We start from the raw sequence: 20,319 nt of genomic DNA on the forward strand, positions 1-20,319 counted from the left end.
ATTCGAAAACCGGCACGACAATGTTGTATACGTCGTGTCGTTGACGTAAAGACTGCTTGTGAGTGTTTCGAGATGTCGAGATTGATCATTCCCGAAGTCCCGAACGTCAAGCAGCCTTGAATCGCCACAATTGTTTATACCTGACAGAACTTTTATCTACTTTAGCAACTGTTGTATATGTACAGTATAAACAATCAAGTAGCCTATTTGGAACATCATCTCTACCTTTCAGTGTATAATAATCCGTTCCCCAGTCTTTATTTAATTACTAGACCCTTATTAAAAGGCTAGGAATTTTCTTTTCATATGTTTGAGATCTAGTGTGCAATCTCAAGTAAAAAGGTATTAATGTTATGTTTTATGTTTCTTAGAAATGCAAATTTATTTGAGAATTGTTTTTTTTTTTTTTTTTTTACTATTTATATAACCGTAAGTAATATCATGTAATAGAACCAGAACGTTTTGATAACTAAGGGTGCTATGCATAGACATTTCGCTAGCCCGCGCTACGAGCGTGCTAAACTAGTCCCGGTATCGACTGATTACTTGTACAGGATTTATATCATATCATATCGCTAACACTGATTTATGAATACGAAAAACGTTAGTTCGCTGATCATCCACCGCAAGCCCGCGCTAAGGATGTCTATGAATATGGCCCAAAGATGCTGTTCTGTTTTGTCTTTTTGTCTCATTTAAACATTTATAATGTTATGTATTTCAATGATGTATGTTATTCAAAGTTACGAAATCTTTCCACTCCGACCAAATGCTATTTCGAGAATGATGAGCGAGACTCGAAGCGCTTCGAGAATGACGAGATGAGATTCTAAAGACAAATGCAACGAACATAGCGAGAGAGAGCGGCAGTTAGTTTTCTTCATTTGTAATTGAAATTGTCATCCCTAAAAACTTAACACTCATTAGTAAAATGTTCAAGAAGTGATAACGGATACCATACAATTCAACAGAAATATCAAGAAACATGTTGCATCCATCTTCCTTATGATAGATGTCGTCATTAGGCATCACAGAAGAATAATCATAAGCATGCAATTAAGTCGTCCACGAGATTCCACTACAGACTCACATACACAGTCGACAATGCGAAAGTAGTTGCAACATATTCACAGGAGTCCAGATCGGCGTTTCCGTTAAATCAGGAAGTTGATTTTTTATTACTGCACTTTCACCTAATAATATTGTAAGAGAAAGTAATGACAATTGAAGTGAATCTTCCTTATGATAGAAGTCGTCATTAGGCATCACAGAAGAATAATCATAAGCATGCAATTAAGTCGGTATTAGTTGACAAAGCGGACGACCTTAATGGAGGGAAGTTCTCCACGACAGAGCATCCTTAATTTGTTGTAAAATCGTTTGCTCACTTCTTACGACCACGTACTACGACTACACCGTAATTAGTGATGGGCCCTGACCTACATCCCACTTACCTTGGACCAGCACAATGGATAGTACCACCCTATAAGAAACAACAATATGTGGAGGGGATGAAAGGGTTCGCAGCACCTGAACGGATGTAATTTGTGTGCGTGCATATGAATGAGTATTCGAGATATCTTCGCCGCAATCTGTACTTCACGCCATACAAATAAACAATCCAGCAACTGGAGGACCATAGAACGGGATCCCGATCATTCGCCACAAATTGTTCGCCATTAGGACGATTCGTAACACATTACAATTTCGTTTTTTTTCCTTGGGTTATTTTACGTCGCTGTATCAACATCTAGGCTACAATTTCGTTACCGGACGATTTGTAACACATTACAATTTCGTAACAGGACGATTTGTAATACATTACAATTTCGTTACCAGACGATTCGTAACACATTACAATTTCGTTACCGGACGATTCGTAACACATTACAATTTCGTAACAGGACGATTCATAACACATTACAATTTCGTTACCGGACGATTCGTAACACATTACAATTTCGTAACAGGACGATTCGTAACACATTACAATTTCGTTACCGGACGATTCGTAACACATTACAATTTCGTAACAGGACGATTCGTAACACATTACAATTTCGTTACCGGACGATTCGTAACACATTACAATTTCGTTACCTGACGATTCGTAACACATTACAATTTCGTAACAGGACGATTCGTAACACATTACAATTTCGTATAAGACATTACAATTTCGTAACAGGACGATTTGTAACACATTATAATTTCGTATAACACATTACAATTTCGTACCACATTACAATTTCTTATAAGACATTACAATTTCGTAACAGGGCGATTTGTAACACATTACAATTTCGTATAGCACATTACAATTTCCTAACAGGACGATTCGTAACACATTACAATTTCGTTACCGGACGATTCATAACACAATACAATTTCGTTACCGGACGATTCGTAACACATTACAATTTTGTATAACACATTACAATTTCCTAACAGGACGATTCGTAACACGTTACAATTTCTTATAACACATTACAATTTCGTAACGGGACGATTTGTAACACATTATAATTTCTTATAACACATTACAATTTCTTATAAGACATTACAATTTCGTAACAGGGCGATTTGTAACACATTACAATTTCGTATAACACATTACAATTTCCTAACAGGACGATTCGTAACACATTACAATTTCGTTACCGGACGATTCATAACACAATACAATTTCGTTACCGGACGATTCGTAACACATTACAATTTTTGTACAGTGTGATCGAGAAGTCTCTCCGCAGTGCTTGTGTAGCCGAGAATCCAAAAGGCAGAGAATTCAAGTATATTTGGTAGAGAATTCAAGAGGCAGCACTAGCCACTAAGCATATGATGGACTGGGGATGTGAAGTTGTCAAACCGGAATGAATGGGGGAGTGCCAACTTTCTACAGGGTTGTATTCTAGGGTTACTACAGCTGCGGAGGGACTTGTCGATCGCACTGTATAACAATACGTTTCCGCAGTTACGGTTTCACATACCATTGAAACAAAATTTTTATAAACGTTTCCACAATTTCGGTTTCAAATTCCATTCAAACAAACAAAATTTGTGCTAAATTTGTTGTAATATTTCGTGATGGATAGTATATTAAGGTTCATGTTTTACATTCATGAACAATCCCGAGTTTTGGTGTCGATTAAACCAAGTTAGATTTCTAGTAAACGTGGTGGTAAGTACAAGGATAACGATAATATATTGGGGTATTTACTGTCTCTTGGACATAACGTAGCAGGAAATTTTTTATTTTTATGTAGTGAAAACATAATAAAATTAATAAAATTTTAAAGATTACAATATTCATTCATTCATATTGACAGCAAGTAGTACTGTGACCAAGTTGCCATTGTAACCAGTGAGGGAAGTGGAAAAAAAAAAAAAAAACCAAAGGCGGTATGCTACCCGAAGATTTTCCCCTGGCATACCCCGATTTAAAAAAGGCATACCCCCCTCCCTTACAACATAAATGTACATGATGTATACAATAAATTGTTTCGTGCAGTCAATAACCCTAATCTTTGAAGTTTACGCAACACATTAAATTTCTTAATAAAATAATTTCAAGTTATTTCAGTTATTTATTAGATTATTTTGCAATGTCGTTTGAGACTTATCATTTAAAATAATATTAAAGCATCAAAGTTCCTTACTTAATTATCAATAAAAAGTACAACAACAAATATGACACAGTCACTAAATTGGCAACAATGATCACCACAAGCTACAATCTTCTATACTTGAAATACTACCGTTGCAAGCATTCCAGGGATTGACTTATCAAATAAACGTGTCTGAAGTACACGTTAATACAGTTCCAAAAGGCTGTGGTTTAGATTTACGAAGCAAACAGCTGGTGCTCTTTGCTGTGAAGAAATATATAAACAAATTTTTATGCATCACATTTTTTCAGTGACGGTATGTCGCTTTTCACTAACGGTATGTTTTCTGGCCATAGAAACCAGTGGCGGTATTCCATACCGGCGCATACCATCTCACTTCCCTCACTTACTAACGAACATGTCACGTTACGAAAAAAATGCTTGTGACCAACTTATCAGTGACGAACAGGCATTGTGACCAACAGGTACTGTGACCAAATTTTCATTGTGACGAACTGCCAGTTACTAAACTAGCTGGTGGCGAAAAATTTGTGACGAAACGTCCTAGGTCCCATAAAACTATTACATAAATTTTACTACACCTTCAGGCTACTATAGGCTCACCAAGTGATAATGGATTTTCACAATGATTGTTCCCCATATGTTCCATTTGAAATAAGAATCTCCCTACAAATTTCTACATCCGGAGAAGACCTAGTCTTCGAGATATGATTTTTCAAAATAATCGCTCATATTAGTGTCCTGCGATGTTCGAACATGAGAGAAGCAATCAAGACATTAAAAATTTCGTCTTATTTCATATGAAAAACTAATCGCAAGATTTCTGCTAAAATTCTCAAGCGATTAATACATGAGTGGAGGACAGTGAATATTTTATAACAAGTTAAAACAAACACGATAGGGCTCCTTCTGCAGAGCGAACATTGGCGAATATCGAATTTTACCATACTCGACAAACTTGAACTGAACATAGCGCCTGTAATGCACGGCGCTAACTCATATCGCTATTGCCATCGTAAACAAGAAAAATTTTATTGCCCCAAATGTTTATGCACTGCCCTCAAAATCAGGATAGCTTACACTGTGCTCACATTAGGGGCATGCTTGGCAAGCAAAATGGAAGCGCCTGCGTGCCCAAGCGTGCCTGAAGAAACAAAATTAGTGAATGTCTGTTTGAAACTATTGGTGGCGCGGCGAAGGTGTTCACACTGGAAGAAGACTTAAAAGGACCAATGTTCTTGACATTCCATTCATTTTTACTACAGCTATTTCAAACACTGTTATTTTTCTTTTGGAGTGTTGTCATGGGATAACATCTCCACTCATGTCATATTCTTTTATAATATTTACTTACTGTCTATTGTAGACAGATTGTAAATGTGGCAGGTGTTAAAGAAAAAAAAAACTTTCGAAACAGCGAAGAAATCATTTCATCAGCAATAAAAGAATTCAAAACTAGGCCTCCTTTAATCTACCATTCTACCTAAATTTTATTTTATTAAACTACGTGTCCAATTGTTTTAGAAATGAAATTACACAACTTTATATCATGGAATGGATCTTACTATATTCTTCGAGTGGTTCTATTGTTTTGGGCACCTTTTGCATTCAGTGGCTCTTCTACCGCTAAGCTGCGTACGAATTAAATTATATTTCGCACCGAGCCGAAGAGGCAGCGATTATTTAGTTCCTCTAATTTGCCAGAAGATGGCGAGACATCCTTGACATCAAAACTATAGCGGCGTTTATCAAATTATGGGACACGCCCCTTTTTCAAAGAGGGAGGGCACTTCATAAAAGTATTTTACTATTCAAGCAAATAATTACATCTTCGTTGTACTTTTACGTAATTTTACTAGAGCAGCAAGACAAATGTCGGAATGAGTCCCTGAAAAAATTTGCTATGAATAATATTACTCCACGTTGAAGTACTTTCCTCTTAATCACTACGTCATCTGTGAGAAAAATTAATATGAACTGCGGATAAATAAAGGAATTATGGCAGGAAAAACGGAAATAATCCTAGAAAATCTCTATAAACACCATCTTTATGTAAAGTGGAGCATCGATTATCCAAAACAATTGGGGGTGTTCTGATAACTGATTTCATTTATGAAAACAATTTGTACCGGTGTCATAGGAGCAGTATGAAACAAAGAAACATTGTTATTAAACAAAAAACTGTACATACAGGGTATATTTTGTACCACACGTCTTACAAATAACACAGAGAACTGACTAGCCTAGTTTGACAAGTTCAAAATGGCCATTAAAGTAGGTCTAAAGTTTAGGAAAAGAAGTCTTTTTTTTTTTTTTTTTGGCCGCTAAATCTCGCTAATGGCTAGCGAAACTTCTACATGGCGCGCGCGCAAATTTGAATTTGCAGACTGGAACATTTTCGGTTAACCGATGTTTCGGTTGATCGGTATTCGGATAATCGATACTCTACTGTATCACAAATTCTACATCGGCATGCTTATATTGCTTGTATTTGAATGTCCATGCTCTAGCTGATTGCTTAAATGTGCACGTGTCGTAGATTTATGGCACGTAAAATAAATCAGTTCCTGAGTACTACAGCTGAAACTTGTAAACCATTTTATTTCACTTTTCCATGCATGTAGAGTTCAAGAAGGTAACACCTCGAAGCATCGAAAGCCAACGAATAAAATACCACAGAAAATCACCCTCATAATCCAAAAAGAATTACAATTAATGATGAGAAATGTCAGAAAATTGTAGAAAACAGTTGACTCTACAACAGTTTTGAGGAAACTACTTTTCAGCAATTATTTGATGCCGATAAAGAAGAAAGGATATATACACTCCAAAAGTCCCTTTCTTTCAAACTAAATATCTTCACAGTCATAGATTTGTTCATAAGTGCAAGAGAAGAACTTTTGTTAAATGACGTGAAAAATATAAAATTCCTAATGAAGTAAAGAATGAAATCGTGACGTCAGTGAAAAAATTTTCTGTTTCAATAGTTATAAACCAGTTATGTAGTGTCCATAGTGTTTAAATTTCATAAATACTGTATTGAAAAAGTTCTAATGTTTATATTCAAAACTATAGCCATCTTTTTGTTTTATTATTTTGAAAACAACTTGCCTGGTGTTCATAAGTTTCTAAAATAACTCAAAACTTGGAACTGTTTATAGTGTTATCGTTTATATCAAAGTTGCAATCTTCCTGAAATTCATTGCTTAAACAAGTACTCATTACCTTTTTTGTTAACCGTCGCAACCTATCAGGTCTAAAATTACGTACAACCTACCTGGTGTCTTTTCTGACTGCGGACAATTTTTAAAATTTTAAATTAAACTTTTGTTGTCTTTACTCTTCTTATTATTTTATATATACCATATGATGTGTTATATAATTATATTATACTTATTTCTATTATTATCAAGATGTACATTTCACTTGATATATTTCAGAGGAAGAACACTTTATTGTTGCATTCATCTGAAGCCTGATTGGTAGAGATGATAGATTTTTGAAATGACGATAAATGCAAAATGTTCTCAAATGCTGTAACAATAAGTAATTATACATCTTGATTACACAACTTTCAATACCGTATCACTTAGGAATGTAAATTTATGGTGATCACTTTCACGCGTAAATTGTGAACTAAGTTTATAAACACCTAGTTGATTAGTTTCAGCAAGTAGGAGCTACCTTCAGAACTAGTCCTTAATATGTGATGGCTCCTACTAAGCTGAAACTAGTCAACTAATTAGGTAGCCTATTTATAAACCTAGTTCACAATTAACACGTGAAAGTGATCACCACAAATTATATTTCTAAATAAGTAATTTTTATGTTTACAAGTAGGCTATGTTAAATAGGCCTATATTACTGTTACTTTTTAAAGTCACAATAAAATGCGAAATTAACTAAAAATGTGAAACGTATTTCTACGAAATAAGAGCGAAATTACATTTTATGAGGAATTTTGTCTATTTGTAAAGAAAAAATGAGGATCTATCTAAAGATCCCACCATACAGAGATTCTTACATTTCTTTCGAATAGTTTGGTGACTCCTCCATATTAGCTTTTACAGTATATGCCTAAATAGCACAAAAATGTAGGCTAACCTCCTATGAAACCTCTTTAAGTCAAGTGTTCGCTCACAAACAACTTTTATGTGTTAGTGGGTGATTGTGATTAAGTAATAAGATGGATCGGGATAAAATCACCATTAAGAGACGAGTGGATAATTATGGAAGTGAAAATTTTCTATGCTAGTGCTTTTAATATTTTGATGTGCAAATTGTGTAATAAGAAGAGCCCGGATGTTAGGCAAAATGCCTTTTTGAAACTGAGTGTATGTATGAAAGACCTATTAGAGATAAACACGTTTCCACACATTTGGGGATGATAGGCCCAATTTTTATTTTGCCTTTTTTGCCTATTTTAAGGTTAAATGCCTTTTTTAGCCTTTTTACGTCGTTATTGTACATTTTCTATATTTTAATGCCTTTAAAATAAACCGCACATAAATTATATCAAAAAACAAAAAAGAACGGTTGTACAAATTAAAAATACATATTCACCTCACACAAATATTTGCTGAGAATCTTATTCTCCAGCAATACATACATTTCCAAGTAGTTGTTAACTTTTCTCCCCTACCGATTCAATCTTTTATGTCATTTAAAGATGTTTGAACAGTGTAACCCTCAGTGCTCAGATCACTTCTGGGTTTACCAGCGAAAGAAAAGGGATGAGGGAAGTATTAAAAGCAAGTCTCCAGGTCCCGTTACTGTTGTCGCTTGCACGCACAAGTCATGCGTACTTTGAAGTCTCTAATCTCTTTTCACACCCTCTTTTTGAGACAATACACAGTCGGTTTTTCCCGATCTCTGAAAGAAAGTAGAGACAGTCTTCTGAAATATGTTGTTTTAAGTTTGCCCCAATCACTTCAGTAGATGCAGAAAGATCTTTTTCCACCAATAAAAACATTCTCTCTGCCAGGCAGCTCACTATGACAGTTGACAACTTAAAAGCACCTTGTTGTTTCCAAGAAGTCGTAAACTTTTCTCCCCTACTGAGTCCATATTTTATGTCATTTAACAAAGACGTTTGAACAGTATAACCCTCAGTGCTCAGGTCACTTCAGGGTTTACCAGCGAAAGAAAGAGGATAAGGGAAGTATTAAAAGCAAGTCTCCAGGTCCCGTTACTGTTGTCGCACGCACAAGTCACGTGTACTTTGAAGTCTCTAATCCCTTCTCACATCCTCTTTTTGAGACAATACACAGTCGGTTTTTTCCGATCTCTGAAAGAAAGTAGAGACAGTCCTTCTGAAATAAGTTGTTTTAAATTTGCTCCAATCACTTAAGTAGAAGTAGAAAGATCTTTTTCCACCAAGAAAAACATTCTCTCTGACAGGCGGCTCACTATGACAGTTGACAACTTAAAAACATCTTGTTGTGACATGTAACCAAGGAAAGTGAGTACCCTATGGAATAGTTTATTAAGTATTTGTCTATTTTTTGTCTGTTTCCATGAATAATAAATGCCTATTTCACTGCCTAGTTTTACTATTTTAGTGCCTATATGCCTGCCTACTTTAACCAAAATAAATGCCTAAACATCTGGGCTATAATAATAAGTAAGAGGTTGGCTTGTGAGAAAAAACATATTACAGAAACATACAATAATTGTCGCAGATGGACAAGATAGATTAAAGGAGAGTCAAGTTGAAATTTGTTCGATGTAACTTTCAGTGAGTGTCCCTGAATGAAATAAAATGATTTGTTGTCTTGAATATCGATTTTAAATGCATATCGGCCTCTCTGTGATAGCAGGTCCATTTCTTTTGGCAAGTTTCTTAATGTTTACGATATCACTGCAAATTTTATACGTTCCTTTACTTATTTATTATTTTCAAGAATTTTATCTGGAAAATGTAAAAAAAAAAGTGCACCTGTTAACACATTGATGACACTGAATTTATACCACCAAACTTCCTATAAAAAGAATGTTCCATCCCAAAACACTGCAAAATGCTAAATATTAATATTAAAATTGCTATGAAATGCTAAATTTGACTTTTTGAAGTGCTAAATTTTTTATTTAATAGTAGTAAAAACCAGTTTCACAACGTTCTTTGACGTCTTCCGGTTGCCTGATGCCATTCTTCTCTATCATCTATGCTTCTTTCTCTGACCCTCTTGCTTCCATTATCTGTTGTATTTCGCTCAACCACTTAATCCTGAGGGGGCCTCTTTTTCTTCTTTCTGGTGTGATCTACTCAAATATTTGTCTCAGGATTCTTCGTTCTTCCAACCTTTTTAAATGACCATATCATTTCAGTCGTTTATTAATTTTGGTAAAAAAATCTACTAATTTCTAAAGTCCTAAATTTTAATTTCAAGTTACTAAAATCCTTTAGCTATTTTCATCTACAACAGAGAGCCCCCCAATTGTTATTGAAGTGACATCTGCTACCAAGAGTTGAGAACGGAGTAATAGTGAGTCAAGCCATAGAAATTTTCCTTTAGCTATTTTCATCTACAACATAGAGCACCTCAATTGTTATTAAAGTGGCATCTGCTACCAAGAGTTGAGAACGGAGTAATGGTGGGCCAAGCCATAGAAGTTTTCCTTCAGCTATTTTCATCTACAACATAGAGCACCTTAATTGTTATTAAAGTGGCATCTGCTACCAAGAGTTGAGAACGGAGTAATGGTAGGCCAAGCCATAGAACTTTTCCTTTAGCTATTTTCATCTACAACAGAGTGTGCCCCAATTGTTATTGAAGTGGCATCTGTTATGAAGAGTTGAGAACGGAGTAATGGTGAGCCAAGCCATATAAATTTTCCTTTAGCTATTTTCAAATACAACAGAGAGCACCCCAATTGTTATTGAAGTGGCATCTACCAAGAGTTGAGAAAGGAGTAATGGTGGGTCAAGTCATAGAACTTTTCATTTAGCTAAGTTCTATATAAAAATAGTAAAATCAATGCTTATTGTGAAATCATTTTTCAATGAGGATTGTGTTATACGCCATGTCTAACTGTAATACTTCAAAACAAACAATAACGTTACAAAAAGTCCGTTCTTCAGAAAAGTATTGTAAGAGTGACTCCAATTTATAATAGGGTATTCTCAGGAGAACCTATTTTGTAAGGAAAACATTTTCAATTTATTCTTTAAGTATGGTACTTTATTATCAATAATAGTATTTAATTTTTTGGGGGGAATTGTACTGTTGTAATCTGAGCAAAGATAACACGTATAAACGCAATGGAAGATATAGGTACAACAAAGCTTAATTAAAAAAATTGGTGCTGAGCGTCCCATACTTTTTTCTAATATTTCTGAAAACCCTATTTATAAATAAAGTGATCTCTCACATGCAGTAGACCTACTACTATATGATTAAAGGTACTTTAGAATTGATGTCTGAGATGAAAGATGTCCAGTGTTGACACTAACCAGAATTTGGCCCACATGAGTCACTGATCAAGCCTGGCACATGATTTATCAGTTCAATATGAAAACACTCTGCAATTCACGAAGCAATGAAATACTAAATATTATCTCGAAATTACATCACTAGGAAAAGCCGTACCAATATTACTGAATTATATGTGGCCATTACATAACGGTAAGAGTAATGTGCGTGGTAACAAAGTGTCCCTTACTGTGGTCACAACAAGAACGTTAGGTGTATAGGTCAAGCAGTATGATTGTCTTGTGATGATACAGGAATGTCTCCTGTCTTCTTAAGAAATGTTAATCAGGTAGTTCTACAGAAGAACTAGACCAAAGGAGGCATCACTTTTTTTTTAACAATTTCGTACTACAAATAGTACCTACTATTGAGTACTATGCAAGTGGTTTTACTTTCCAGCACCCAATACTTCCCCAGAATAGCCCAGTACTATTCATCTATTGTACGTAATGAATGGCTATATCTCCACCATAATGACACATGCAGATGAGACCCAACACATTTAAATAGGCCTAATTAAGTTCGCTGGAGAGGTTCAGGTGCAAATTTCTGGACAGTGGATGATTGGGGGTCTGGATCGTACCAGCAAGAAAGCATTTTTAGTGCCAGTGGAGGTGTAAATTTCTGGAACAGTGGTTGTTTTGGGGCCTAGATAGCACCAGTAAGAAAGCATTTTTAGTGCCAATGGAGGTGTAAATTTCTGGACAGTGGATGTTTGGGAGCCTGGATCGCACCAACAAGAAAGCATTTTTAGTGCCAGTGGAGGTGTAAATTTCTGGATCATGGATGTTTGGGGGCCTGGATCGCAACAACAAGAAAGCATTTTTAGTGCCAGTGGAGGTGTAAATTTCCGGACAGTGGATGTTTGGGAGCCTAGATAGCACCAGCAAGAAAGCATTTTTAGTGCCAATGGAGGTGTCAATTTCTGGATCATGGATGTTTGGGGGCCTGGATCGCAACAACAAGAAAGCATTTTTAGTACCAGTGGAGGTGCAAATTTCTGGACAGTGGATGTTTGGGGGGCCTGGATTGCACCAACAAGAAAGCATTTTTAGTGCCAGTAGAGGTGCAAATTTCTGACACAGTGGGTGTTTGGGGACATGGATCGCACCAGCAAGAAAGCATTTATAGTGACAGTGGAGGTGCAAATTTCTGGACAGTGGTTGTTTGGGGGCTTGGACAGCACCAGCAAGAAAGCATTTTTAGTGCCAGTGGAGGTGTAAATTTCTGGACAGTGGATGTTTGGGAGTCTGGATTGCACCAACAAGAAAGCATTTTTAGTGCCAGTGGAGGTATAAATTTCTGGACAGTGGTTGTTTGGGGTCTCAACTGCACCAGCAAAAAGCACTTTTAGTGTCAGTGAAGATGTAAATTTCTGGACAGTATTTGTTTGGGGCCTGGACTGCACCAGCAAGAAAGCATTTTTTAGTGCAAGTGGAGGTGCAAATTTCTGGACAGTGGTTGTTTGGTGGCCTGGATCGCACCAATAGAAAGCATTTTTTAATGCCAGTGGAGGTGTAAATTTCTGGACAGTGGTTGTTTGGGGACCTGGACCGCATCAGCAAGAAAGCATTTATAGTGCCAGTGAAGATGTAAGTTAATTAACAATTATGTTTCACATTTAAATGGTGATCTGTTCGTTAGTGATGCCTGATGTGGACTAAATGACAGCAATATATTCATGCATTACTACCGTACATACAACAGGTGAATAGTTATAGGTTATTCTGTGGAAAGTACTGGGTGTCAGGAAGTAAAATCACATTCTTAGTACTCCATACTCAATTGTTAAACAAAATGGTGCCTTCTTTGATATAGCCTAGTTCTGTAGAATTACCATAAATCCTAAAGTTGTCTACTTTTAATTATACAGTATACTCAGGGCCAATTGCTGTACATGCTTCCTCATTCACTGGAAGCCACACTTAGGATTATTTTTACCAAAAGACACAAAACCTTCGGTTGAGACCAAACCAGACTACCTGACTACCTTGACATGACAACCAATAGGCAACTGATTATATAATTATTAAAATATTCACTTAATATTTAAAATGTTTGTTAAGAATGTAATTTATATTGAAAAGTTTTCTGTGTCATTTGGTGTATTTAAGGGTACTGGGCAGTGCTGTTAACAGTATTTTTGAGTATAAATATGAATAACCAGTATATAAAATATTTTTTCCTTTGTTTCTATCAAACATAGACTAATGTCCTTTGCATCATGTGATAAGCAAATGTTAGTGAGTTGTGAGCTGGCCACAAAAACAAATTATCTCTCATTGTTTTAATACAGTCATTTGGAGTAACTTTATATCGGTCAGGGTAACTTTGTACCAGTTCCCAATTTTACTAGCCTACAATAATTAATTTCACATTTCCTAAGTATGGTATCTTTGAATTGAGGTCATCCCCATAACCTACGATCTCTTTGCTTTGCTTTCTATCTATTATGTCCAGTCCCGGAAGAATATTTAAGGCTCCACATGGTTAAATTTTATAGTACCTGATTTATGAACAATTTTAAACTTTATATTGTAAATATATAATTTCATCTTAGTGTTACAATTATTGTAAATGTTAATGCTTATTCTCTCGTCTTTAAAATACTGTAATAACCTCGTGACATATACATAATCCTATGTCTTGTAAATTATAAAATTAATCTAACAGTGCTGTTTTTGTTCTATTTCAGGGTTAGTTTGTACCACTACAAAGTTTGCATGATAACATTGATTTTCATTTAAATTGTATTATAAATAAATATAATTAATTTATTAAATAAGATGAGACAATTATTACATAAAATTAACATAAATGTAACTACTAGATCTACTACAGACAAGCTTTTAAATTTATATTGAAGAATTAATTTTTTACTAAGTCCCGCATAACTTAGTTGACTTGTTAATGAAATTTATTTGACCTTGTTCATTCAACTACTGTTCTAATTTTTACACTCGTCTTTGATTTTCATAATGTGTTGAAATTTTTAGATGACAAGAGGTCAAAAAGGATTCTTCAGTGAAAAGACAGTATGCAAGACAGCCAATATATTTCAGTGAAACACTACAGCAGGCACTGGATGATAATATAAACACTGGAAAACTTGGTCAATGAGAAGCTGCACGTTTGTATTCCATCCCAAGGCAAACACTAGTGAATAAATTGGAAACTAAGCACAGAAATAATTTTGGGAGGCCAAATATGTTTTTGCCGAGAATGTTGACTTTGTAATTGTCTCATATAAAGGATCACTGCTCCCTGGTAGGTATACAATCAATAGCATTGAACTGTATGATCCCATCTCCAGCTACAAGGTCAGTTTTAGGGTCAAAAAAAGGGAATACATTGGATGTGGCCTAACCTGTTTGAAGGAATAAAGAAAGCTAATAGGATGGTAAATAAAAGGGACACATATGAATTGATTATGTTAAGACTATGAAGAATTTGATTAACGAATTAAAAATAACTTATATCAAATATGTATAAAGGTAATAAACAAATAAAAATTGTGTTTATATTTTCTTTTGTAGTGCTCGTATATTTGTATTGTTATGGTAAATGTTCTAAGTTTTCAATAAACTTTTTTCTTGTGACTTCATATAATTTAAAATAAAATTTCATGTATTTTCTTATTGTATGGTCAAAAGTTACCTTGAATTTGAAGAGGAATACAGAGAACTGAATTTAATAGGAAAACACATAGGCCTAGCTATGTGGTACAAAGTTTCCCCAATTATCCGTGTAACTTTGTACCACCATTAAGTGTCAAATTTCACCTATTTACAATAAGATTTTTTATGTTTATTAGATCTCAACCCATAAAATAAGTGGTTTTCTGAAATAATTTACTTTTAAACATCAATTTCAATAAACGCTATTTTAGGTAAATATAAAAATATGACATAAGTGGTACAAAGTTACCCCAAATGACTACAGAAATGGCAGAAAAAAAAAAGAGTACTGAAAAAAAAATTATTTTAATTGTTCCAAATTCAGGAACCATTTACTCAGAAACTACTAAAGATAATATAAATTTTGTATGCTAATAATGTAAATTATAGACCTACATTAGTTCTTAAAAATGAATGGACTACTATTTTAAAATATTTAATTCAAGGAGTGAAAATGTGGAGAGACATGTCATATTTTTATACGACAAAATAAACATATGGGGATTTGTCACATTGTGCTTGTGTAACTGAAAAAAGTACTAAGTAGTCCTATTTTTGTTCCACTCATTTTCTCAAATAGGCCCTAATTTGTTTTTGACTTAGGTGAAAGTTTGAAAAGTGTGAGATTAACACTTTTTGTAATAGATGTTCCTAACTGTTGACAATCGCAATTTTGGATAGAAACAGAGGAAAAAAATATTTTTATACTTGTTCATATTTAACTTAAATTATACGCGAAAATTCTGCTAACAGCACTATCCAGTACCCTTAAAAGTAACATTTAAAATTTAAAGAAGTGATAGGTGTATGGGCGAATCCAGAAATGCATGTAGAGTGTTAGTTGAGGCCAGAGGAAAAAGACCTTTGGAGAGGCTGAGACGTAGATGGAAGAATAATATTAAAATGGATTTGAGGGAGGTGGGAGGCCAGAGGGAAAAGATCTTTGGGGAGGCTGAGACGTAGATGCGAGAATAATATTAAAATGGATTTGAGGGAGGTAGGATATTATAGTGGGGACTGGATTAATCTTGCTTAGGACAAGAGCCGATGGTGGGCTTATGTGAGGGCAGCAATGAACCTCCAGATTCTGTAAAAGCCATTTGTAAATAAGTAAGATAAGTCTATTTAGAATATTAAAGTGAGGTATTATTTTATGTCTCAAAGAAGAAGTGTTCAGAATTTTGTAGGACAGTGTTACGGTAAGTTACGTTATATCTAAGTACCACCACGGTAGTAAAGTGGGTACAGTGTTAGTCATAATCCTGTGGAACTGGGTTCGATCCCTGGTGTACTCCCGATTTATAACTTGGGTTGGGCAAGCCCAAAGCCCAGGTAACACAGAGGTTTTCTCTGGGAGCTCCAGTTTCCCGAGGCAACCCAACAAATCATCATCTCATTGCAGGTGTAGCGTGGCCTCCTGTGGCGCATCCTGGGCAACGACTCTAGGTAAATTGGTCTATACAACTGGCTTCATATGGATGAATAACGAACAGTCAAGTACCCATCATTGGTAGAAAAAAAATCACATCTTTATATAATGTTAAATAAAAACTTACTTAGAAAAGTATTAGGTCTACTTCTAAGTCTCTAAGAAGCAGAATTCAAGAACTTTATAGAACAGCATTCTACTTGCACATGTCCTGGGCTCTTGTCCGTACAGTGAAGTACTCCGTAACTCACGACACCATAGAATTCGTTCGATGATCGCCGAACAGTTCAGATCAATAAATTTTCAAGTGTTCGAAGAAGTTCACAGACTGGCAGACAATGACAGTACAAGAAGAATAGACATGATTGCCATCCCACCAAATAACAACAATGGCTACATCATCGATCCCACCGTTAGATTTGAAAAACAAAAGAGTCAACCTGAAGATGTAAATAGGAAAAAAAAACGACATCTATGTATGTAGGTAGGCCTACCATTCCATATTTCATGGACAAATACGGTCTACAACAAATTGAAGTAATAGGCCTTATGGTTGGAGCACGTGGAACTATTCCTGGTTTCTTCTTCCAGACCTGGCAACATTTCGGCTTACAGAGGAAGGCAATTGATGACATCGTTCTTGCAGCTCTGAGAGGATCAATATTTATACTCCGCAACCATCTCTACGGTCAACAGTGATCTTCAACTAATTAATTAGTACCTACTTATTTATTCAGTCATTTCTTGTCATTGTTGTAAGACTCCATTCAACTTAAACATATGTATGTTATTTATACTTTCAACTGCCTATTGCACAATATGCTCTGTCTTTGTGGCAGCCTGTTAATACAGGGAGCTGTTATTGTTTAGATAAATAAACATATTAGGTTCTATTATTTAACAGTACGCCTACTATTATTTATATATAAGTTACTTAAGAAGTGTTCAAAGTTTTAAAGAAAAATTATCTTCAGAACTTTATAGAAAAGTACTATTTTAACAATGTCAAAGAAGAGTGTCTAACATTTCACAGGAAAAAAAAATATTTTTACTTAGCCTATTCTCTTCAAGTTTTACGAAGGCATTAATGACATGTATGCCTACTCTGACCCACCACCCCAATAACTATAATTTTTTATAAATTATGTTTTTCTGCCGACTCTCAAACTTACACTCACAACTGTATCATAAGCTATAAACAGAATGTTTTTCACTCACCATATCTTCGGGAGCAGGTGAGGCCTCAAAGCAATTGGCCACAAAGCTTCTTAACTCCTGCAGGCTTCCCCAGTGCTGCCCTCTACCAGAGGAGAGACTCAGGCTGGCCACGACGGGATCCCGTTCTTCACTTGCAACTTCTGTAACTTTCAGATCCTCCAGGCTGTGGGTCATGGGTCGAGTCGGAGTACCAAACACTTTGGGGCTCAGTTTACACGACAGGAGGGCATCATGAGACTGTGCGCTTCCGATGCTCATGGCATCCACGGACCGCACACTTTTCACAAGCCCTGGGAAGCTCGGGAAATTGTAACTCGCACCACTGACTGACTTATCCTGGAAGTTCGTTCCTTTGTTAGTGGAGAAGTCCTTGTACACACTGTGCTTGTAGGCGAGGTTTAACTGGTCTTGACTTTTGGTACCACTACTCACACTCATGTCGTCGTTGGATCTTGCTGTCATACCATTCCCGCAATAGCTGGAGAAGTCGTATACCGGCACATCGACCGCCCGCTCTGAGTACATCTCCACACGTGGTTTGGTCTTCCTGTCGTGGCCCTCATCTTCACTGGAGCTGCTACTGAGCGGAGATCTACTACGACTGCTCACAGCCAGTGCGCCGGAGAGATTCATAACAGGATCTGGCATCACTCTTACTGTCAGTCTATCATCTGGCCTCCGTGCTAACCTGCTTCCTGCGGGCCCCGTCAGGTCGTACACACACGATTTGGCTTGCTGTGGTCCAGCACCGTGGCCACCTGCTTGAGCATCATGGCTGCCGTTCACCATCTGCTGAATATGTAGCCTCTGGTTCCTAACATCGACAACAAGGATGCGATCAGACTGGTTGCCACAGTCGTCTCGGAAACCGATACCGGAGTCGCTGTTGCTGGAAGCTGTGGTGGCAGTACTGCTGGCATTGCTAGGCTGTGGAGAGTTGGCAACCAGTGGTTCTTCCACATCCCGGCTGCCAGCTGTCCCAGCTTCGTTGCCACTGTACAGGACCTTGATGGCGGACACGATGGGGTCTGACGAGCTGGGAAACTCGCTGCAAAGTCCCGTCGCAGCATCCACATTGCAACGCAGTTTGAAGGCGTCAGCTTTAGCTGCATGTTCTCCATGGCTGCCGTGTAGTCTCAACTCCACTGCAAACACATGGCATGAACTGGAGTGCACCAACTCTCCACCGTCATTTTCGTCTTCCACCGGTCGGATGGCAGTGGTGATTATACCGAAGAACCGACGCTCCTCGTCGGAGCTAGTCCCACAAAACGTGACTCGATCACTGGGGTACTCAGCCAGAGTCACCTTATGACAGTTGGTCAGAGTAAGGCTATGGGTATGAACACTCATCAACACTAGGGTGTGCGCCCTCTTCTCCGTGCGCAGACGCTTAATACAGCTACGAACTACCTGTAACCTGGAACCCGGCTGCAGCTCTTTCGGCATTTCTATAGTACCTAGATACCCGACAAGAGCCCTGTATTCCACTCTATCCCTGTCGGGTTCGCGGGGCTTTTCTGTCTGAGGATGTGGATACAGACGTGGAGGGGGGAGTGGTAATGGCACTGGGGGCTCCCACGGCTGTGGAAGGGGAGGGTTTGATTTTCCAGAGCTCTGCACCATGGAAGAAGGTTCCACTTGTTGCTCCTCGAACATTGCACCAGTTCGCGGGTCCCTGACGACCTTGGTTCCACGGTTCTGCTGTGCAGTGGCCGTCGATCGATGATGCTGTCCTCCGCTGCGTGGTTTGTGCATATATTTAGGCTTGGGCCTTGCAGGAACGACGGCATCCTCGTCCGAACTATCAGAATAGTAATTCTCGGCTATTTGTAACTTAAGAACACCAGAAGAGGAACCGATCAGGCGCACTACTTTAACTACATCATCGTGTGGAACTTTACTTACACTCTGGCCATTTACAGCTACCAAATAATCACCTGGTCGAAGACCTGCTTTCTCGGCTGGACTTCCAGCTGCAATGCAACTTAGAATGCATGGTTGTTGTCCAGATATCGTAAAGCCAAATCCATTCTTTCCTCGACTAACTTCAACCGTCCGAACGCCGTAATTCGGACGCTTTTTACGACGACGAATTGGATGCATTTCGAAGGTGTATTTCAACAACCTAAAATAGTTGTAAACCAGTCCAAGGTCACATCTTTCATATTCTTTGGTTAAACTTAAGATATGTAAGCCACAAGGTAGTTCTTTTCATAATTCTACAACTGCAGTCTACGTAGCACTCGAACATCACTTAAAACTCATAGTGAATAATTTAAAATTAACTTTCAAGATGGTTAGGTTGACCAGCTGCAAGAATGATGACCCCACATTACGATCACTTTCAACTCCCATTCTCATTTTTGGCACTTGTTTCATAATACACGGCGGGATGGTGGTAATAACGCCTGTTTTAATAGCATTTCTTTCATTTATTTTTTTGCAAAACTATCACAATTCACTTCTGTCAACATAATATTTATAATACCAGCACAAGCCATTTTGAACTTGTAGTGCCTCAGGCGTTTGACAACAAAAGAACACGAACGCCACCTACTATGAAAAATGCTAAATGAACATCATATAGTTAAGTTGCAGTAAATATGAAAGCTGGAGAATTCAGAACGTCGCCTACTTTATCCTACATTTGATTGTAATAGCATAGGCACGGGTTCAAAGCAATAGACAAATAAATGAGTTAAAAGCCTATAATAGTTCATTTCAAATCTGAGCAGAGGAACTTCCGTATTTTCTTTGTATTTCACCTAGCAACCATCATAGTCTTTTAGCTAGTATTTTTACAAAAAATAAAGTACAATACAACTTATAACAGCGAATAAATGATACTGTCACAAAAAAAAACTTTTGTAATGCTTCCATATCCGAAAATG

General features: G+C 36.9%; 1 protein-coding gene across 1 annotated transcript in view; it reads right to left on the bottom strand.

Moving 5' to 3' along the window:
- The window catches only part of loco (locomotion defects), a 245,590-nt gene extending 225,593 nt beyond the window's left edge, over positions 1 to 19,997 (bottom strand). Inside the window, exon 1 of the mRNA XM_069817876.1 lies at positions 17,426 to 19,997. Coding sequence (XP_069673977.1) covers positions 17,426 to 19,531 — 2,106 coding nt within the window. The 5' untranslated portion in view covers positions 19,532 to 19,997. The remainder of the gene's footprint in view (positions 1 to 17,425) is intronic.
- Between the last annotated feature and the right edge of the window lie 322 nt (positions 19,998 to 20,319).

The sequence above is a fragment of the Periplaneta americana genome, chromosome 2, assembly GCF_040183065.1.
Source record: "Periplaneta americana isolate PAMFEO1 chromosome 2, P.americana_PAMFEO1_priV1, whole genome shotgun sequence".
In the NCBI taxonomy this organism is placed as follows: domain Eukaryota; kingdom Metazoa; phylum Arthropoda; class Insecta; order Blattodea; family Blattidae; genus Periplaneta; species Periplaneta americana.